This window comes from Cinclus cinclus, chromosome Z, assembly GCF_963662255.1.
Source record: "Cinclus cinclus chromosome Z, bCinCin1.1, whole genome shotgun sequence".
Classification (NCBI taxonomy): Eukaryota; Metazoa; Chordata; class Aves; order Passeriformes; family Cinclidae; genus Cinclus; species Cinclus cinclus.
This window is the reverse complement of record NC_085084.1, coordinates 61,744,256-61,767,058: the sequence shown is the minus strand read 5'-3', so window position 1 is coordinate 61,767,058 and position 22,803 is coordinate 61,744,256. Positions and strand designations below refer to the sequence as shown.

Below are 22,803 nucleotides of genomic sequence, written 5' to 3'. Positions count from 1 at the left end.
ATGGTACAATTTCAGCAATAAAACTAGTTATTTCTTTATCTGATAAAATGTAAAAACTTAGAGGTAAACCACAGAAGTAGCATCAGTAGATGTCAATTGTTAAGTATGGTATGGAAATGGATGGCAAAATTTATAACACGCTTTTCAGCTTTACTGATTTGCGCCTTTAAACCATATTTCTACCAAGCAAAATACATTTGTAATTTATTAGATTTTTTTGTTGTTGTTGTTGGCTTACATGTTTTGTTAAGCCATTCATCAGAAAACTCGGCAGTCCTGTAAAGTCATTTTTCTTTGCAGAGATTTGCAAGCTTGTTCTGCAGAGAGCTGAAGATAGTGATTTCATTAAGATGCTCATTCCCCAATTCTCTGTACATAAGACTTTTCCAAACCCATCTGAGCTAAAAACTTGCTTTCAACAGCTGCCAGAGGTGTTCTTGGAGTCTTAAAATGATCTAGTTTTGTCTTGGCATATTCTGTTCAACCAGTCATGGAGAGATTGTACATAGATTGCCATTTGTGAAATTCTTGGAGGAGCCTCCTGCTCTAATATTCAAACTTGATGCATCCACTAGCTCACTGGCACAACTACTTTCTTTCTCCATCTGTTAAAATGGCCCTATGCCCACCAATATGGTGATATGCCAGTTTCAGTAGGATGTACAACCCAGCAAAGATGAATGGTTTGGATGGACTGATGAGTCCACAAGATAAAATCTGAGCCCTCTAGTCAGTACAAGGACAGGAACTGAATGCAGTGTACAAATGTGGGCATACTATTGCAGAACTTCTCCAACTGCAATCTGTCAGATCTGATGGGAAGTGACACACAGTGAATATGTTCTTTTTGCCATGCACTTGGCACATATGAGAATGCAAGCAATGAACTGTTGATTTGCTGTGGCTCTATGTAATATAGTCACTATATTTTCTGGGGGCTTTTTTATTTGCTCAGAAAGGCAAGTTTTACAGTTTAAGGTCTTCACTGTGGTTTCTGTATATTTTCTGCATTGTCATATATTTGCCTTAGACATTAGCTTTGATCTGCATCCTGAATGGTATTAAATAAACTTTTGGTTAATTTATAATAAATGGTATTAAGTAAACTTGCAAGGCTGAAATGCCACGTTTTTAGTTCTGTTTTTTTAAAGGGTGTCCTTGTCTGTACTACCCCTTGATAGTTTTGATACTTGGAGGGAACCAGAATGGTTTTGGCATTCTGCCAGAAGATGAACAACATTGCAGTGTTATTAAATAGTGTTTCTGAAACCTGGACATATATGTAAATATACTAGCACTGATTAGGTTCTGGCAACACCACCTCTGTGCTGGTGTCTTTCTAAGAAATCTTTTCTCACCATTTTTTGGAAAGCTGGAAACATTAGGAGTTGGACTCAATGATCCTTGTGGGTCCCTTCCAGCTGAGAATATTCTGTGATAATTCTTCTCACTTTCTTATAATTCCTTCACAACTATCAAATGCTGCAAATTGATCTACAAATGTGTGCAAATTTTGGGCACTAGCCTCAAGACAGGCTCTAAGTTGACACAACCATTTAAGTGGCAGCATCACACCCAATGACACTCTTTTAGCCTTTAGAAAACCATCTTCCACTGAGAAGAATTTCTCTGTGGCAGAAGTTTCCCTGCAGTATTAGTGGTGTGGGTACTATCAGAAATGGTTATATGCAGTGCAATCGCAAGACTGAATCTTTTCATCCTCTCAGACGTCATTGCTTGTTGCTGGGTGAACTAGTGTCTGTAGCTATTTTACTGACAACAGATAATCTAAGATCAAAACACAGTCTGATCCAGAAGGGATTTCAAACTGCTTTGTTGTACTAGCTGCCATCTGGTTAGAGGTTTTGAAATGTAGGTAGTTTACATATCTACATAGATGGTGATAATAGCAGCAACTTAAAGGTTTTGATGCACTGAGTTGCTCAAGAATCATTCAGGTACTACTTCACAACAGAGAAGTGGGAGATGCTTTATGTAGTTTTTAACTTTATTCTTTCCTGTTTACTCCTTGAGAAGGAAATACTATAACTATCAAGATCCCAAGTGCTTTGAGGAATTGGTGGCAAAGTAACAAGTAAATGAGTTAAGTTATGCTTCTGGTCAGATTGTAGCTGGTTTTGTCCTCTGTGGCTCTCACCCTTAGAGGATACTATAATTATCCTGGTTTCCCTCACATCTCTGGTTTATCCTTTAAAACTACTGCGTTTGCTTTTTGTGTAATGTGCTTCTTTTTCAGATTGAAAAATTAGGAGTGGCTGAAAAATAAATAAATTTTTATCTCAATTTCTCTTTAAACCATAGAACAGCTACACTCATAGCCATATGATTCAAGGCTTCCTTGAATTCTGTGTTGTGAATTAAAAGTAAATATAGTGTTATAATGGAAGAAGATGGTAGTACTGAACAGCACCACAAGATGTCATTCAAACAGTTTGTGGAATAGACCAAAACACAGTGGAATTCAGATTTTGTAGTTTCCTGCTAGAAGAAAACCCTAAATCAACAAAATTAACTCAAATTGCAGCATGTATTTGCGGCCAGTTAAGCTTCTGTGTTTTATGGGTTTGAAATCAATTTGCAGTTCCTCTTTAAATGTTAAATTCAAACTTATTTAGAGTTTACACAATAGCATGACCTAGAATAAACCAATTTATTTTAAGGATTTTGCAGTGCCAGTAAAATGTCAAGAAAAAAAAAATAATTTTTTCAGGAAATGTGGGACATTCCCTAGGACTTCATTGCTATGCAGGTGCCAAGAGTAAAGGTCACACTGCTCCATCAATGTGTATTTTCTGCTTCAAACTTGGTAACATCCACAGTATTTTGAATTTTATGTTGAAGGCCAAAAAAAAAAAAATTAGTATGCTGTCGTTAAAAGTATGTCCTTCCAACTGAAGTCTCCTGAATGCATAAACAGTGCAATTGATATTGTGTAACTGAAATTATGCAGTGGATGGAAAATTTGAAGCAAGAAATGCATTGTTAAAACTCAACTGAGTGAGGCTTTTGTAACTTCTGTTCTATAAGAGCTTTGTTCTGTAATACCAAAACTGGTCAAGCTTGCTTCCTCCCCAGTGGTGGATGTGTTTGCCATTTCCTGTATCTTACCTTGCAGTGTTACAGTGCTGTGATTATATATGAAGACCTCTGTCCCACTAGGGTTTATTTGTTTAGAATTCACTGTCCTTCCCTTGAGGGGATTACAGCTTTTCCCAAGGTTATTGTTGCATTGCTAGTTGGGCTTCAGTTGTAGTTTTGATACTCATGAGCCTTCTGCTTTATCACAAAGAAGGCTCATGATTAGTGTGAGACTTCTTTCAGTAACTGGCATGTCAGAACTGTAGCAAAACTTGAAAATCCATGAGTTTAATCTTACAGTGTTGCTAAAACCAATAGAAAATAAATGTATATTTTACCAGAGTGGAGCAAGTGGTTTCTTAATAGTTGCTCGGAACATGTCGATGCAGTGCCAAATGACATGCTGCGGATTCTGGATTAATAATTTAATATAACTAGAAGTTTGTCATAGTTCGTAAGTAACTGAGAGAGAGGACCAGATTTATTGCTGTCACAGCTGTTTAAACCTAAGTGCTGTACAACTATGCCTACCTATTCTTTTCTGTAGAAGTGGGTAACACTGCTCAATGGAATCTGTAATCCTAGTTTTAACCTCAGCAAGATGCCAGATTTAGTGACCAAGTGTGTACTGACAGTAGTATGGCATATTCAGATTTTTTCTTTGAGTGCTCTTTGCCATAATCAACATGCAGAGTCTGGTGATCAGAGTGTTTTCTGGAACAGAACTCCAGGCTGTTGAAGCATAATCTTGTGACTGTCAAGATCTAAGGTTGTTTTTTGTCTTTTCTTTTGTTCCCTATACTCCACACATTTACCACACCCCTACCCCACCATCCCCTTTTATCTTGGGCCAGTTGGAAGGATTGTGGCTTATTCCTTTTTTAATGGCAGAGGAGTAGAGGGCACAAGAAAAAACATGAGAACTAGAAAAGATTAACTGTTTTGTTTTGTTTTGTTTTGTTTTTTTGTTTTGTTTACTTTCTGATAGTAGCATCTGTAAGATTAGTCCAAACTGGTAGGTCTGTCACTGGTCCTATGATATCCATGCCCTTATCGTATCTACAAATAGTGCAAAGGTATGAAGAAAGCAGTGTTTTCATGTAGAAAGAAAAAGTAAATGTATATATCTTTAATGCTACAAGTGTAAAATATAAAAACATAGAAGAAAGTTAGAAACCGACTACCTCTGCTTAACATTCAGCCAATGTTTCAAGGAGAACATATTATTCTGGATGTGTTTTGTGATGTCCATCATGTTGTGTCATTGCAGATCTGTCATGTGTGATACTTGCCATGAAACTTAGGCGATGAGTTTGCATTTCTAATTTACACTCCTTTAGCTTTCAAATTCTAATACTGAGGAATACAAGCCTATGGTTATAAAGATTACAAAGGCAGCTGGGAACTGATTTTCTTAATATATTAATAATTGCTGTCTTTTATGGTAGATGCCATACAAATGCTAAAGATCATTGTTCATAGCACATACTTAATATTTCATATGAGTATAATAATTCTAATTATAGTCTATACCAGTCTATACCAAACTTTTGAGGACAGTGGGCCTATATTGAAACAGATGTTAAGACACTAAACTGTGGCTTGGGATCTCAATGGATATCTTGTTTAGTTCTTAGAATACATCATTGGGCAAACAGGTGGGAATCTCCTTGTTTTTGTGGGGCTTTTTGCTCTTAGATAGTCATTTGACCTCTTCTTACTGTTAGGGAAAATAGCTGAGACTAAATATTTATACTCCGGCAAAAGTTTGGTGGTTTTTGCATCTGCTGTTGTTGGGACCATTACTTTCCTGCTTTGTATACCTCCACGTCATTTGTAAACTATCAGATTAGGCTTTTTTAATTCTGGTGTTGCTCTTGTAGTAATAAAGTTTATGTTTCAATCATCCATAGTATGTACTTAACTCTGTAAGGGTAGAATCTCTCTGAAAGTTTTAGCAGTGAGAGGCAAAGGTGTTGATGCAGCTGGGGGTTGCTTGCATTTTCCTGAGCCCCTGGCAAGTGGAGATAAGTGATAAAGAAGGTATTTGTCTACAATTGTGTATTGAGGAACTGTCACCTTAGCGTAACTAATGAGTATAGAAATATGTACTCTAGGGTGACTGCAAAGCTTACACTTATGCTTTCTATTTTGAGGGATTTTATTTAGGATTGCAATTTCCTTAAAACTTCTCGATGATCAAAAGATGAAAATATTTTTACTGTACAATAAACTGTATTACAGAAGACTGAAATACATTTGCTTTTGCCATTGTTCCTTGAGGCTGCTGATAAAAGTTGTTTTTGGAGGGAAATGACCTTTGGAATCTGCATACAGTATTTGTTTCTGGAAGTTAGAACAGCAAGGGAGTGGGTATCCTGTTACTTTGTAAGATTTTATTTTTTTTAGAGTAGACCTCAGTCTTTCTTGGCAGGCAAGCTTGGTTGAGTGAGGTAATTTTTTTAGTGCTTTTTTTTATATACTTTGCTGAAAAGAATGGAACAAAACTCCACAATGCTGGGCAAAATAATTGAGGTGTCTTGCACTATTAAGTCTGCTCTTAAAGAGAAAAACTTTGACGTTACACTGAAACCATATCTAACTGTAGAAGAAAAAAGGCTTGCTGCTGCTGGTGATCCATGTGGATGTATGGAGCAATATTTTACTCTGTAAGTATCTAATATTTGCTAATCCTGGATTATAATTTGTTAGAAAATATTTTTAAAAACAACAAAAAAACCCCAATTCAAATAACAATTTCCAATTGGTTTTTCATTAAGAATTTGTTGTTTAATTCCTATTTTTCTTTTTTTATTTTTTCCTCTGTTTCTTTTCTCTTAGGGAAACAAGGCTGGCTGAAAACAGGTTTTCATATAGAAATTTCTGTGGTTGATATATTCCCAGCTAACAGTTCAAAATGTTTTAATTTGAATTGTATGGTAGAATATTTTATATAAGGATTTAGAAGTACAGTTCACCATTAAACATTTCTTCTGTCTTCACATAATGAATTCACCTTTTTATTTTTTCCTGCTACTTGTTACATTCTGGGAGACAGTCTTTAGCATATACTTGGATCTTGTTCTGTATAACTTCCTCATTTTTGCTACTTGATCCTCACGTTCAAATTATTATTTCTACATTTTCCATTTTGTTGACTTTTTCTGTGTGTGTGTGTGTTTGTTAATTAGTATTCTACCTTCTATTGGTTAATGGATCTCTCACTTCTCATGATAACTGGTCCACATGCTCAGCCTTTCTCTTATTCTGGGTCAGTGGTTTTTTTTAAGTCCGTGGGCTGTGGTCGTAATCTCCCCCTGCCAGAATTGCCTTTTACACACTTGGAGCTGATGCCACACTGTTGTTGACTTTGTTTCCTCCTTATCTTGAGGGTTCTGCAAAACATCCTGTGGCCCCTAAATTTTGCATTCTTTGTCCACCCTCAGGGGTGGATCCTTCTTCCTAAGCTTTGCTAACCTCACCTGGGGTTTGAGATCATTGGAACTTGTCAACCCCCAAACCTTAACAAGGCAATTCTACAGACAAGTAATTTGTCTTTCTAACACACAGACCTCACTTTGAACTTGCTTGTTGGTTGCTATCCATTTCATAGGTTGAATCTCAGTTGTTTTTGATTAGGCTTGAAAGTATACAAAGATGAAATATCAAAGAACATCCTTTCTTAAAAAAATTTTTATTCATTTCACATTTTGCAACAATGAAACAATAGGAAACTGGAAGCAGAAGCGTAGGACTTAAATCAGCTTTCTCAATCAAGTCCTGTCTTTTGCTGTGTAACTTTTTTACCATGTCATACAGATTCTTGAACAGGTAAGAATTATAACCTAAGCAGAAGGAATTAGAGGTTTCTGAATCTCTGTTATCCAGCTAGAGCAAAGTCTCAGGCAAGCTACTTCAAGCTGATCAAAAAGATCTGAGACTTACTTGGTATCCTATGTGGAATGGGTGGGTAGGAATGGTCTGCAAAATAAGCTATTTCTATGGCCAAGACTGATAGGAATAAAGTGAGCTGCCAAAAATTAAATCAAAGCTATGCTTCCTAGAAAGTTAATTGCAAGTGGAAGTATACAGAGGTATTGAAAAGTAAAAAGCCCAAATTAAGTAGATTTTATGTACAGCTGCAAACCAACAAATACTTTATTTCTGATATGAAAAATAAAGATACAGATCTGAGGGAAAATGCAGAGTGACTGAAAGAAGTGTGATGATGTAGAGGTGAATACGGCATCTTTGAGTAAAATCAGAAAGATGTAGAGTTTAATGGAGAGAAATGTGTGCCTTTATTCTGGAACAGGAACGCAGACAATAGGAAAACGTGTGACATCACAGCATTAGTTATTTTTAACAGACCTGTCAGCCTTGAGTGGTGTTGCAGAAAGAAGGTACATTGGATGTTACCGCTTGCCATGAAGAAGGTGTCCAGCCATAGACTTACTAAGCTTATCTTAGCAATATGCAAAACTCCAGGTCAAAATTGAATGGGGCATAAAATTAAAATGACCAGAATACACAACCAAACAAATGTAGCAAGAGAAGACTGACTACAGATTTTTGAACATGTCCAGGAGTAACTAAAGACAGTAAAAACCTTTGAGTGCGATGCAGATAAAATAGGGGGTTGGTTACTAGTGATACTTGGAAAGTGGTACTAAAGCAGACAAGGAAATTGAATACTTCCTTTTTTTCCCCTTTCCCCCCTTTTTTAAAAAAAGATAATAGTTAAATACTAAGCTGTCAAGTGAAGCAAATATTGACAATATAGGGAATCTGTAATAGGTTGCTCCAATTATTTCATTAAACACTTGGTTTTGAAAAGGAGTTAGACTTAAAATTGTAAGTTGCATGTAGGTATCCCGAATTTTACATGCTTTAGCTTAGTAGGAAATGTCTTGATTGTTTTATTGTTTTGGTTTTTTTTTTCCATCTAGTTGTACACTGAAATGTGGGGGCAATGTGGATCTGTTGTGGAGAGGCACAAAGCAGATGCAGTACTGGTTCTGAAAATACAAGGAAATCTCTGATATAGTGATTCTGTGCCTTGCACAGAATCTCTGTTTAAAGGTTTATGACCAAATGTGATAAATCAGAATATATCTAGGTTCTGTACTGACTTTTGAAATCTTGTCTGAGTATATTTGGTCTGACTGAGATGGAATTGTTTTCCCTTACAGCCGTCTTCATCACGCTGTGCTTTGTATTGGTAGTGAGAAAGGTGTTGGTAACACACCAGTGTTGTAGCTATTGCTGAGCAGTGCTCACACAGGAGTCAAGACTGTCTCTCCAATATCCCCCTTCACCAGTAGCCTGGGGGTGGGCAAGACCTTGAAGGACATGTAGCCAGGACTCCTGGCCTAGGCAGACCAATGGGAAATTACATACCATATGATTATTAGTCATCAGTAAAAGTGAAGAACAACAAGAAGAGGTGGGCATTCTTTCTTATGAGATTGGTCTTCCAGGGCAACTGCTTTGTGTACTAATGCCCTGCTTCCTGGGAAAGTGGCTGGACATCGCTTGCTGATGTGAAGTAGAGAATAAATATTTTGTTTTCATTTGCTTCTGCAAATGCTTCTGCAGCCTTTGCTTTTGCTTTATTAATCTGTCTTTATCTTGACATATGAGGTTTTTTCCATCCTATTTTCTTACCCCCATCTGCTTCAGGAAGGGAGTGAAAGAATGACTTTGTGGGCATCTGGTGTCTGGCCATGGTGTGCCCACCATGTTGCCTTTTACTTGTGTGGCTGTTCACAGGGCTTGTAAACTTGGAAAGACTTCAGAGTTCTTTGGAATATTGCAGGTGTCTCAAGTTTCTATGTTCTTGTATCTTTCAGAAAATCAGGCAACCCAGATGTTGCAAAAAAGCGGTTTCCTCAAAGAATCTTTTTATGTAAACTTTTGTAGTCTGTACGTGCAGTTAGTCTGTGATCTGTTTGCATCTAAAAAGCGAAGCAGGATGAAGTTTCTTATTAGTGACAGCTAATTAAAAGCAGTATCTACAAAAGACTATTCTAATGAACTTAGTGTTTTTGTGGAAGAATTTTATTTCAGCCATAAAAAGTGCATGGACCCTGTATGTGTCCAATCATCAGACTGTCTTAGTCGTTCAGCTTGTAGAACATACAAGATCTGAGGCTTTTTATCCTGAGAATAGGGGATATCAATTTACAGCCAGAAAGGCAAGAGCACAAGGTTATATCCCTGGTTCTTACTGAAGGTCAGAGCATACTGAAATCTGGGCTTTTCAGTGACATAGATAAGCTGATATTATATTTTAATACAAACATGCCAACTTCTAGTTATTTAATCTGCCTCTCCCTGGGGGACAAGGGAGAAGTGAATGAGTTGTTGGTTTTTAACTAAGCTCTTCTTGTGCTTTAAGATTTCAGCCTTTGAGGCAGGTTCAGCTGACAGCAGATTGAAGTTGCATGGTCTTACATTGTTGTTAGAATTGGAGACTTTCTTTTGCTAAATACTTCATTATACAGAGTGTTAGTAAATACAGTTTAAAAGTGGGCAAGAGGGACTACTACTTCACCATAAGTTGCTGAACTGATGCAAGAATATAAAAATGGTATTCTGGTTTGATTTTTTTGTTTTTCTAATTGATGCTTTACTGTATTTCTGCCATAGAAATGAAGACCTCAAACAAATGTTGGAAAGCAGTAAAGATTCTGCAAAGCTGGATGCTATGAAAAGGATTGTTGGGGTATGTGACTTTTTTGTTATTGTTTTTATTTGTTAGAGGGTATGGGAGTGATCTTATTATTATTTTTGTCTTGGATAGGAATAATGCTTTATTTTTACAGATCCTGTACCAGATTAGCACTTAAGTCTCTAAATGATCTTTAAAAGTTGTGATGGTAAAGTGGTAAATTCCTTAACTTGGAATTTTGAGTAGAAATTGGTATATCTGGATATATGCAGTCATATGCTTTTAAAATATTTATGTAACAGTGCCAATATGCCTGTAAATAACTATTTTCAGTGAGACCTTGAATAGGAAATTGCTCCTGAAGAGAAGCTTCTAATTCATCAGACTGGAAGCAACAGAAATTTGCGGGAATAAAATGACAAGTTGCATTTATTATTTTTATTTTCTTAAACTGTGGGGTTTTTCTTTTTTGATTGTGCATGATGCCTGAATATTTGATAATGTATTTCAGGTGAATGAGCACTCATGGAGGGGGTTAAATAATATTTAATTCCATTGTATATTAAAAGCCTATGAAAAATATTATGAAGTTGATAGTATCCCTTTATTTCTTCTTAAAAGTATTGGAAGAAGGTGCTGTGGAGGATTTTTCCAGTGTCGACTTGACCTCTTTTTTTTGGGGCTTTTGGATTTGTTGTCTGTCATTGTTTCTTCAGTCTACTCTGGATTTGCTTTTATGTTTTGCCAGGTTTTTGCATACTTAATCCTGTCCAAGTATGCACCAAAGTGAGTAGGTGCAAGTGGTGTCATGTGACTATTCTTTCCTTTGACTCCAGAACTGGCTTCTTCTCCCTTCATGATTGTCCAGTGATGAGAATTTTACTCAGGATGGTTGTCTTTTTGCCTGTAATCCCTTAGTCCTGCCAGAGACATCAGTTACCTGTGAGATCTGGGTAACCTGTCAACTGCTATTTCATAATGTCTATCTTGGATTTGAGAAAGGTTTTTTTAATGCATCTTCTCCAACATGATGTGGGATTGCTCAAGGGTTTGACCAGTGTGGCATACAGATATGCTATTGCAAAAAACCCATGATATTTATAAGTGCCATGATAAACTTACATTTTCCTGCTTCACTCAGAATTTTTTTTTGTCTGGTTATTACTGTGGGCAGGAGAGTTGTGGTAAATTCACTCTTGCTCCCTTGTTTTTCTTTTCTGAAAAGCAGACCAAATCTTTATCTGTTTTTGGAAACTGTTGCAAGTGAACATAGGTGTGTATGTATGTATATCAGGGGAATTAGAAACCATTAAATTGAATAAGCTTTAAATTTTAAACCAAGGCTTTACTGGTTTGTTTGGTTTTTTTTAATTTTCCTTTATTTGTACAAAAAATGCTGTCATTACAAATGAGTGTGCAATGAGCAAACTCACTAATTTTAAATACCTGCTCCTGCTGAACATTGAAAACAGTCTTAATGGCTTCTTCAATTTTCTGGAAGCATGTGATACCATGAAGCTGGAGATGTGTAGTTAGCAGTGGTAACTGATCCTTGGTGGACTAGGCTGAAGTAGTCAGGCTCAAGTGGTCTTCAGCAAGGGAAGGCAGAACTAATTGGGCACATTCTCTCTTCTGCTCCCCCATTTTCCAATTCTGACATTTCTCTCAAGTTTCCAGTAACAGATTTCTGTCCTTTGTGAAGTTCATGGTCTATGGTTTCTGTTCCTATTCTAAGCACTGTGCACTTCAGGAAGAGCACTACTTCCCCGAATGGCAGCGGGTACCTTCTGATTTTTGGATATTTTTCCATTGATCAGCTGCTGCTGCTGCTTAGAGGAAAAACAGCCTTCTAGCTTGTAAGGCTAACCATAACTTAACTACAAGTGAGTTGTTTGATTTACTGGATCCTCTGTTTTCAGTTTCTTTCATATCTTCAAGGTATTTGCTGTTTCTTGTGCTACGTTTAAAGTGTGTTTCATACCTCTGGTTGACGTAACAAACTCAAACAATGAGCTTTACAGGTCAGGACTGGGACATTGCGCAATATGAGCACAAGGCCTTGTAACAGTGATGATAATGTTCTTGTGGAGCACAAAAGTGCTTTTGTGCTCACATACAGAGAGGAGCTCACATCTCTTTGGGATGAGATGTGTTTTTCAGAGATGAAAGGCTTCCTCTAGCCTTATTATTAGAGGAAAAAGGAACTCTGTTTCCAGAGTATTGTTTAGCATGTCTCACTGGAATGCTTATTTTCAAAGTTACAGGTGGTTAAAAAACTATGCATACAGAATCCACAACTTCTATGGCCAACCTGTTCTACTGCCTCACCACGCTCATAATGATTTTTTCCTAACAGCTGGTGTAAATCTACCCACCGTCAGCTTAAAGCTGTTATCCCTTATCCTGTCATTACATGCCGTTTTAGAAGTACCTCTCCAGCTCTCTTTTAGACCCATTTGAATACTGGAAGGTGCTATAAAGTCTCCCCAGAGCCTTCTCTTCTCTAGGCTGAACAATCCCAACTCTCTCAGCCTGTCCTTACAAGGGTGTTGCTCAGTAAGGTGACCACAGAAGAGGGATTAGTCTTTAAGGTCCATGCCAACCTAAACTGTTCTGTATTACTATGATTCTAAGATACTGTTAGCTTAATATTTTAGTAGACTTTAAGAAGCCAAAACTTAATTTGTTCATATAAGTGTGATGAAGAAGTAGCAGGAGAATGCTGGTTATCGCACTTCTTGTGGCTGCTTCCTCCTTTAAGGCAGTTTGTGAACTTTCTTCTAGGGAGAAGGCAGTTCCTTACAAATAAAACCAAAGGTGTCTTCCAGAGAGTAACTTAAAACACTATAATTTCAAGCATAGGAGTAGTCCAGTTTTGATCTTTTCACTTCTTCCTTATGCATGATGGTACCTAAGCCTACTTTCAGATAAAATATGACTTTCATGATCCATGACTTTTTTTTTTTTTAATCAGTATGTTATTTTTCATGTTTCTTCTTAAATACATACAATAAAATAATTGCAGTCTTTGGAAGTACATGAACAGCACTGCTAGTTTAGAAATAAATTTTTGTGTATACATATTCTACTATATGTGTGAAAACATTAAGGTCATATATCTTTTAAAATATTCACTGGTACTGTAACAACCAGTACCAGATCTTGAAACCTGATTGAATTTCTGACGAAAAATCAGTGGAATTTCACTCCTGAAGATTTCAGAGCATACATTTAGGGAACAGTCATGTGCTTTATTTCCCTCAGAGAATATCATCCCTGTCTGTGTGTCTCTCACGTGGAAAAAGAGAAAGTCAGTGCATCTTGACATTACACAGCACTTATGCTAGAATGAAAGTTTTTGTGCAGAAACTCCAGGTGTATAAGACAACACAAATGGAGATTGTCTAGGCACAGCAACAAAAATGACCTGATAGACTTCAGTCTTGGAAATAACCATTATATTCTTTCAGGTTAATGATCCATTAGCTAAGGAGGATCTACACGAATTGTTATGCAATAATGAATCAAAATGCACTGTTTTAAAGACCCTAAATACATATTTGCATGGTATAATGGAGCTATTACAGTATATCTATTAAATATTCCCAGTAATGCATAGTCATACCATTACAGTCTATCAGGGAGGATCATCCCTGTTTTTGTGTATCATATTTTTCATTGCACCAAGATAAGATGAGAATTTTTTATTTTCTTCAGTCTTACTTCTCTGCAATGTATCTTGTTGCTAAGTTCTACCTTGTCATTCTTAATTTGGCATTTGTTGTGGGGACCCCCCAGTCCTGAAAGAAGTAAATTGATTTTACATTGCTATTTAAAAACTCCTTTAAATTCATTTAATATGCTTGCTTTTTCACAGTGCTTGTGTCACTTCCTGTGTTTTAATACAGGTGCAATAAACAGTTTATGATGTTAAAGTTAGATTAAAATGTCTTGCTGGACAGCTGCTCTTACACCCTTTTGAAAGACTGAGTAATACTTTGAACTACACTTTCCTTCTTTCTTCTTCCTAATGTCCTTCTAACCTTCTCAGAATATTGCCTAGCTTTGTGTGTTCTTGCTTTTGTTGCGTGAGATCCTAACTCTTTACGCTTTTAATGTGTTTTATCAATGAAATACGCAAAAGATCTGTGAGCTGAGAATATGAAGTTTAATTGGCTGTAAAATGTTGAGTAATAGTTGGAATGTAATGGTTATGGATAAGAGTAACTGTAGCTGCAGAACTCTTGTTTCTTTGTTGGTTCCCTGCGTATTTGTTGTTGCTTATGTATATTGGACCCCAATGGATACTGGTGACAAGAGGTGTCCCGCGGGGGTCTGTACTGGGACCAGTACTGTTTGATATCTTCATTGATGATATAGATGGTGGGATTGAGTACACCTTCAGCAAATCTGCAGGGAACATAAAACTGAGTGGTGCAGTTAACAGGTGTGAAGGATGGGATGCCATCCAGAGGAATCTGGACAAACTTGTGATCTAGACCTGTGGCAATATCATGGGGTTCAACAAGGCCAAGTACAAGGTCCAGCCCTTGGGTCAGGGCTGCCCCTAATATCAGCACGAGTTGATGGATGAAGAGATCAAGAGCAGCTCTGACAAGAAGGACCTTGGCATACTGGTGAATGAAATGGTGGCTGTGAGCTGACAGTTTTCACCAATAGCCCAGAAAGTGTGGCCAACAGGTTGAGAAAGATGATTATGCTCCTCTACTCCACTCTCATACCAGAGTCCCAACTTGAAGAACTGCATACAGTTCTGCAGTCCCCAGGACAGGAAAAACAGACACATTAGAATGGGTGTCCAGAGCAGGCCACAAAAAGGATCTGAGGCTGGAGTACCTCTCTGGTGAGGACAGGCTGAGAGATTTGGGTTCATTCAGCCTGGAGAAGAGAAGGCTCTGGGGAGACCTTGTAGCACCTTCCAATATGTAAAGGGGTCTGTCTACAAGAAAGCTGGAGGGGGACTTTCCAGTAGAGCCTGTGATGACTGGACAAGGGGGGGGGAGGGGTGGTTTTAAACTATGAGACAGTTGATTTAGATTTTATATAAGGAAGATTTTACACTGATGGTGGTGAAATACTGGGACAGGTTGCCCAGAGGGAGGGTGAATACCCCATACTTGGAAACATTCAGTGGCGGGGCTTTGAGCGACCTGATCTGTGAACATCTTGAATATGTTCCTGCTTGCTGCAGGACTAGATGACTTCTAAAGATAACTATTCTGTGATTCCTTAGTGAGATTTTGTGTTTTCTGATTAACTTGATGTTTGGCTGGCTGAATCTTGGCCTTGAGCAAGACACGCAGATTTTTAGAGATAGGAGTGCTCTGTCTTCAGCAGCACTGTACTTGATGTAGCTTGATGTAACATGATCCTGAAATTCCAGGGTTTGCAGTTTAGACATAAAGCACTGCCAGACATTCTGCTGGAATTATATCTAAACAGAATGTTGTGCAGCTATAGTATATCTGAAAGTATTTTATTCCTTCTCATTTACCCGGTTTCCTACAAATAACTTCCTTCTTAAGCTGTTTGTACAAGAACTGAAGCTAAACTGGGGTTTTGATGTTTATGATATTTATTGTGAATTTTATTATTTGTGACATGCCTTGTTTATGATCAAACATGAAAACTTCCTTCCAAAAAAAAAAAATGGTGGGTTGATTGATCATGCTTTTACTGTGTGGCTTTTGTATGTTCTTTTTTGTTCTGTGTAAACATGTTATAGTCTTCTGTATTTAACTTGCTATAGAAAAAATAACTTGTTTTATTTTTAAAGTGTGATGTTTATTTTTATTTTTCTCTTTGGTTCTGTTGCAAATCACAATTGTTCCAGGGAAAAGGAGCTTTTCCCTTGTGTAACTTAAACTTGTATAACTTCTTGGATTTTGTAGGGTTGTTGGGTGCCTTTCTTTTCCCCCTCCAGCTCCCAAAAGGTAATTCTGCAGGGCTTTCCAGATTAGCAACATCTTTTTTTTTAGTAATTTTGAAAGCATTGAAAATTATTTGCTGTCTTACATGTTGAAGTCCAGCTCATGGATTCCACTCCAGCAAACTCTTAACCTGCCAGCACCCAAGAGTTTTGATTGTATGGATTATATCCTCTAAGGTCTCATACTCACATCTTTATCCTCAGTTTCACAGAAATGAGATTTGAAATACAGGTCTGTAATAAAGCAACAAACCCCAAACCACTTTCTAATAAATTATATTGTTACATCAGTAAGATTTGCCTCTTCTTTCTTTTTTAGATGATTGCAAAGGGAAAGAATGCTTCTGAGCTGTTTCCTGCTGTTGTGAAGAATGTTGCCAGTAAAAATATTGAGGTATTCCTCTAACCTGTTAAACATACTGTTACAGAAAATCTGTTTATGAAAATTTTACCTAGTTCTATTAGACTTCAACTTAAAGTTAATGGCTAGGTAAAAAAAAAAAAAAAAAAGCTTTCTTGCATCTATATTGGGTGTTATTTGACACATATAGTAGCTTGCTTCTGGATTTTTTTTTGTTATTGTTTCTCATAAGAAAGCAAGGGGAAAAATATCTATCTTGGAGTAATGAAAACTCGGATTTCCAGAATGCTAAAAAATTGAGGTTGTGTTAAATATGATGTGTTTAAATCCACAGGGTTACTGTTGTATAACCACAGGATGTATGTAGAAAATGTAACTCTGATGCTCACTAGCATTACTGTGCATACACTGACAGCTTCCCTGCAGAAGTGTCAGAGTTATAATCTACTTGACAAATAAGATTTTGATAAAAATAGCATCTGTAAGTTTATAGTTTGAGACCTCATGATGCCTAATAAGCGTCTGTTTGATCAAAGTAGAGTGAACATGCGATGACTTTAGTTACTTCCTACTGTTCTGGATTGTAATTTTTGAAAAATGTGGACAACAGTTGTTTGAAGTATTGGATTTTAAGGGGTCAAGTCATTTGAATCCGTGCTTCAGTTCTTCTGTCTTCTTTGGAAAATGTGTACTTCAGCCTTTATTATTAATGGGAAAAAGATTTTTTTTTTTCCCTGGCTTATGACATTGAAGATTATATTTCCTATAGTAATGGCTTCAGCAAACTCCTTTCTCACTCTAACATGCTGTGGTACAATGGGTAATGGATCAGTTTTCTTCCATATTTACATGGATGGATAGTAATAGTCAAGTTTGAGTTTAATTTTAGCTTTAAAGAAATTACTCTTTTTTAGTTACTACTTTCAAAACTTCGGGGCTTTTTTGTTCTTTGAGAGAGTGGATTTATTTGGCCAAGGCCAAACACTGAGCACTGCTAAGTCAAGGATGTGTAATTGTGCAAAGATGCTAATTCAGAGTCTTTCAGGAACTTACTGTATTAAAATAATTTTAGGAGTTGTAGTTGTACTTTTAGTAATAGGCAATAAAAGGATATGGGATGAGAACTATAGCTAAATATTCTGTTCCACTGTAATTTGTGTTTGCAAGTTATGAGTTTGTAAGTTATGAGTCGTAAGTCCAATTTTAAACAGGGAGACCTTGCACAAAGAGGAGTTCCTTAAGCAAGGTTATTCTTCTGGAGTGCTTTTAACTGTTAGGGCTGGAACCTCTAGTCTGATAGAGGCAAGACTGTCCCAGTTTCAGGCTTTAAGTCCAATCAGAAGTGAAGCTGAGACTGTATCCCTGGTAGGTGTGCACAGACACATAAACATTTTATCTGTATATATACAGAAAAAAAAAATTATGTACAGAGGCAGCTACGTAAATTGTCACAGGGTTTTCAGATGAACACAAATAGCACCAGCAGCTTGGCAGTTCAAGATGGTCTGCTAGTGGGAATGTGTGTATATATAGAGTGTTCATTTGCACAGAGTCTGCCCAAAGTTTGGCCCATGGATCTCAGTCACCCCTTTTGATAGGGTGGATGTGAGCCCCTAAGGCTGTAGCCATTTTTTGTTTGCTGGTACAAACATCTTTACACATATGAATGCCTCTAAACTAGGACTCTCCTGCTCCCTCATGTACTCACCCTTGGACACACTGTGCACACATACAACTGGACCTGGCCAGAACTTCCTTGCTCCTCTACTATCCAACCCCCTGTGGTTACGCCGTTGAAGAGATTGACAAAAAAACATGGTTCTTGCCTCTAGAGACCCACAGGGCATGGGCTTTCCTTGCAGCTGGATGGCATTTCACTGGCCTATGCCATAGGCAGCACCTCTCGAGGTCTTGCCCTTAGGTACGAACGCTCACACCTAATTCTTTCCCAGGCCACTTCAGCTACTTGTCAGCTGGTGTAGCTTGATGCACTCGTACACATTCACCCATTCCAGTCACTGGCACCACAGACACACTGGCTTGTGCTTGGTTTCACATATTCTGGTCTCTTCAGTTACATGCAGGCTCATGGACTGTCCAGCCTGTGGTTCCAGCCTAGGTGTTGGCAGCCAGACCCTCACTTGTTCCAGATGCTGGCCACTCTGCACTTAGAGATTCCTATGGCTTGATATCACATTGCAGTTCCCAGAGTTATACTTAAGACCCCTCGCTCTGGTCTCTCTAGTTGCTGGTGTCCATGAACACAGTAGCCCTCTAGCCTGTGGCCTGACTGTAGTTGCAGGCATGTAGATGCATCTTCACACTGAGTAAAGAGTAACTCACCAAGGCAGACAGTTCAAAATTAAATTTAATGAGTCAGTGCAATGAGAATAGCAAGATTGTGCTATTCATATGCAGGGAACAGAAGGATAGATGTACCAGCTCTCAAACTGTTCAGCCATCTTATCCATCTGTTTTTCCCTGAGTTAATACTTTCAAGATCATGTAGATTTCCCTTGCATCTCCTTCACAAGACATTGTCTGAAATTCTTTTCATCCATGTCCCATTTCAATACATGTAAAACACCTTCAGTCTGAAAGGTGCTCTGGTCTTTGACTCTTGGTGATTTTAACTCCTGGGCATAAGAGCTGAGGCTCTCCTGAGGTTGTTCGGGGAGGAGTGTGACAAGGATATCCTTTCTCAGAGTCCTAAATTTGGTTTCCCTCCTATTACTGTTTTTCTCTCTGCATCTCTGAACTGATGGTTCCTGTCATGGGCCTGGGAGAAGCTAGAGCAAGGTGTTGGGTGCACCCATCCCTCCATGCCCCTTGTTGGGGGGGATGGTTTATGGATCTGAAGATGGTGTCTTATCACATAACCAAACATTATTAGCAGAAGCCTTTTGCTGTTTATATTTTATGGACCTTTTCTCCTATTTTAAAACAAATATACAGTTACATGAATTCACGTATCATCTTCAGTGCTGTAGTTAAACTTCCCTACTTACTCATTTTTCCATCACTTAATGCTAACATATTTGTGCAGGAGAAACTGTTAAACTGAAAGAGATCAGGACATTCAGTGAAGCCATCTGACAAATTTATTTGTCAGTTTGAGTTAGATGACAAGTTTAGATCATAGTGTAGGTGTATTTACAGCTGTCTAGTTAGACCTTTTTCTGTCACAGGAACATTTATCATGGTCCATTTTTTAGGATGCTTTTGAAACTGTGAGAAATTACTAGATTAAGTCAGATTCATAGTACATTGATCCTGTTTCCTGAAAATGTTTTGCCAAATTTTGTTCTGTTCCTAAGAATTCTTACTCAAAACTGTCTGTACAAGTTGCTGCAATGCGGTAGCATAAAATACATTGATTTATCTGAGTAATCCTGAGAGTAGCTCAGTTGGTTCGAACATGGTGCTAATAACACCAAGAATTGTGAGTTCCATCCCTGTATGGATCATTCATTGAAGAGTTGAACTCAATGAGCCTTGTGGTTCCTTCCAACTCAGAACATTCTGCAATTCTGTGACTTTGTATCCATGTGAATTTCCTGCTCAGAAATAGCTGCTGTATTTTTTTAAAATCAGAGCTTAGTGCTCTGATGAAGGAAAATGGAGATGAAGAAGTGGTATAGCATGTTAATTTATTTGAAGAGAAGCAAAGGGCATCTTAATGTTTACAGAATTGCCTTATGATTTTTTTGTTGTAAGTGCATGCTGACCTCGGCTTGGTTATGTGCATCACATCATGGATGGTAAGGATACAAAAGTGACCTAATAAACAATTGGCGGTATAGAACAAAAATAAGTCTTCATCAATAATTCATGGATTTTGATGTGATTATATTGATAAATTAATTAAACAAATCTGCCTGTGTTCCTCAAGCCTAATGTGCCCCCATTATGATTAGCTTTATAGAACAGAGCATTTTAACATTGAGTGAAGGTAAATGGTAAAAGAATAGTGTAGTCACGAAGCTCTGAGTGCTTCCATTTCTACTCACAGAGTGGTTTCAAGGAAAGGAGGCTTTCTTTGCACACCTGCAGTCATTCAGTGCACAGGCCTCTTGTGGTCAATGTTGATTGCTACTTCTCTATAGCTGAACAAAAAATAATTTAGTATGGTGTAACCTTCTGTGATTTAATACTGTGGTTTTTTTCCAGAATTGGCACAAAGATCGATCTTCTGATAGTGACAGTAATTATTTGCACAGCTGTAGCTGAGGGTCTTCCAGAATTTTCCATTATAAACTCTTAACAGTCAGTTTACTACTCAAATGTAAAAAAATGTTTTCACTGCTTCCTGGGTACGAGGAGTGAAGTGAACTAAATTGAATACACTCCTCCCCAAAATCATACTGAGGTTTTCTTAATCTTTGGACATTTCATCCTTCATAGTATGCTTATACTGTAACTTTTGAATGCTTGTAGTCATGCAAAGGTGAATCTAATATCCTTTATTTTCATCCAAAATAAGTGCTCTTTTAATAAGATTTGACGTGGGTAAATTACCACACTTCAGCAGTAAGTTATATTCACTTTCAAATGTGTTAGATTAATTTAATTTGAGCTTCAGAGTAAAATAAAATGGACTTGTTGACATTCTTGGCTATTGCACTTTAACCTATTTTCTATAAGAAAGAAAAAAGTGTGCTCAAGTGATCAGTTTCCCCATGTCAACATCTTAGATTGTTATACTCTTAATTTACTAGTTAATAATATAAAGCAGAACTTTGTGTTAGTAGCCTTCATGAAGTTAATTGGAGCACCTCAGGCATTTCATGAGACATTGGAGAAGCATGTGAGTGCTCCAGGAATCTATTAGCTTTTTCTTCAAAGGAGAAAATGTTGATAAAAATGTGAAACCTAGAAGCGAGAATGCTAAAACTTTCGCATAGTGATATTCACTTTGTTTTTTCTTTTCAGATAAAAAAGCTTGTGTATGTTTATCTAATGCGCTACGCGGAGGAGCAGCAAGATCTAGCATTGTTGTCCATCAGTACTTTCCAGCGTGCTTTAAAAGTGAGTGACTACTAAATAAAACTTTATCCGGAATTCTGAGCTGGTAGCACAAAAATAAAAATACCTGTGTAAGTGTAGTATGATAAACTAAAGCATGTAAATATATGCATCTGATAAAGTAGTTTTAAGTTACGTGATTTACCAAGTTTTTTCTGCTACCTCAAACCTTCTCAAGCAGCTAAGTTAGCCTGAAAGAAGTAAAATTACTTCACTCCGGAAATAACAGCAGAATGGTGCTTTCAGATCCACATGCCAGGCATTTAATTTCTGTAATCACTTTTCTCATTCCTACGTAACTTGTGTGTATGGAAAGAAGACCCTGTAATTAGCAGAAACCACTTATGTTCCTTTTAGTTTATGTAAGAGAAAGAGCTTTGTGTACAACAGAGAATTGAAACATAAGGAAGACAGTAGTACGTAAATTAAAATACTCAGTGTCTTGTACATGGTAGTTTCGTATTAAAAGCACTGAAAAAACAGCTTTTTTACTCTTTTGTTTCAAATGAGATAATAGTGAGAAATGGGATTAAACAGCAAAGTTTTGGATTGCCTTTGAAGTGTGACTGTGGAGAGAAGAATGATTTATTAAGTCTGTGTTCTGAAATTTGACTAGTTTTTATTATGAAGAGATTGGGGGTTTTTTGTTCCCTTTTTGTACTCTAGGCTCATTTCTGTTAGGTCAGTTAACCCACACCTTGCATCTTGTTGGAAAATGTTGCAATCAGAGCACCAGTTGTGCAGCTGTAGGAGGATCCCACATCAACTAGAGAGTTTTCTACTCCCTTCCCTTGAATTTTCATCTCAATGTCATATATAGTGCCTTCACTATCTCTAACTGCCATGAAAAGCTAGAATTCAAATGACTTTGTTTCTGGTGTTCTTTGTGATATATGTATATAGTAAACATTCCTCACGGCATAACTCTTAAAAGCTGTGGGTAATGGGAGCAGAGGGAGGAGGGATAATATTATGGCTGAGTAGCAAAAAAAAAAAAAATTGGTGGTGTGGCAAGGGGGTAGACACCAAACTAGTGGATATTGTCAACAATTAAAGAAATTACTTATCCTGCTGTGAAAGATAGGTCTCTGTTCATTTTTTGTAATGTTTTTGTTTCTTTTTGTAATGATTATAATTTGGCTTTATGTGTGGACATTTTCTTTTTTTATCTCCCACTTTTGAAGGAACTTTTTATTTTAAACTTAAGTGGCTGCAGATGAGCTTTGCAAACTCTGGTAGGAACAAGGTATTTTTCCAAAAACGGTCAAACAAAGGGCTTTCACCATCCAGGTACTTACTACTTAGAAGCTTCTAAGATATAGGAATTTTGAGATCTTAGATGAATTGATAATTAGGTAATGCCAGTCTGAAAATATGTGTTACCAGCTCTAAGTCCTTGGGAGAAATGCTCTTTGGGAGGTTACCTTCTGGCAAGACATTTACAGTATAATGAATTAATGATGCTGCAATTTCACTTTGCTAGATTTCGGGGGATTTAGTACTTGATTAAGCAACATTTTTCCCTTGTGTTCCAAGCTCAAGATTAATGGATAAAGTTTGCATAGCAGTTCGTCCAAATACAAATGTGTTGAATCCCCAAGCTAACCCTAGTATTGTAAAATTGACCAAGAACTGGGGCAAGAATAGAGAGGATAAGAAATAGAAAAGTCTGAAAACGTTTAGCTTTGTATTTTG

The 22,803-nt window shown here is 37.3% G+C and overlaps 1 protein-coding gene across 5 annotated transcripts in view; it reads left to right on the top strand.

Moving 5' to 3' along the window:
- AP3B1 (adaptor related protein complex 3 subunit beta 1) overlaps positions 1–22,803 on the top strand; it is a 152,485-nt gene that overhangs the window by 4,178 nt on the left and 125,504 nt on the right. For 4 of the 5 annotated variants that reach the window (XM_062513829.1, XM_062513830.1, XM_062513826.1 and 1 more), the window contains exons 2-4: positions 9,751–9,826; positions 16,042–16,116; positions 21,016–21,111. In XM_062513829.1, coding sequence (XP_062369813.1) covers positions 9,751–9,826; positions 16,042–16,116; positions 21,016–21,111 — 247 coding nt within the window. Of the gene's footprint in view, positions 1–9,463; positions 9,827–16,041; positions 16,117–21,015; positions 21,112–22,803 lie in introns of those variants that run through there. The other variant, XM_062513827.1, reaches the window with a different exon arrangement.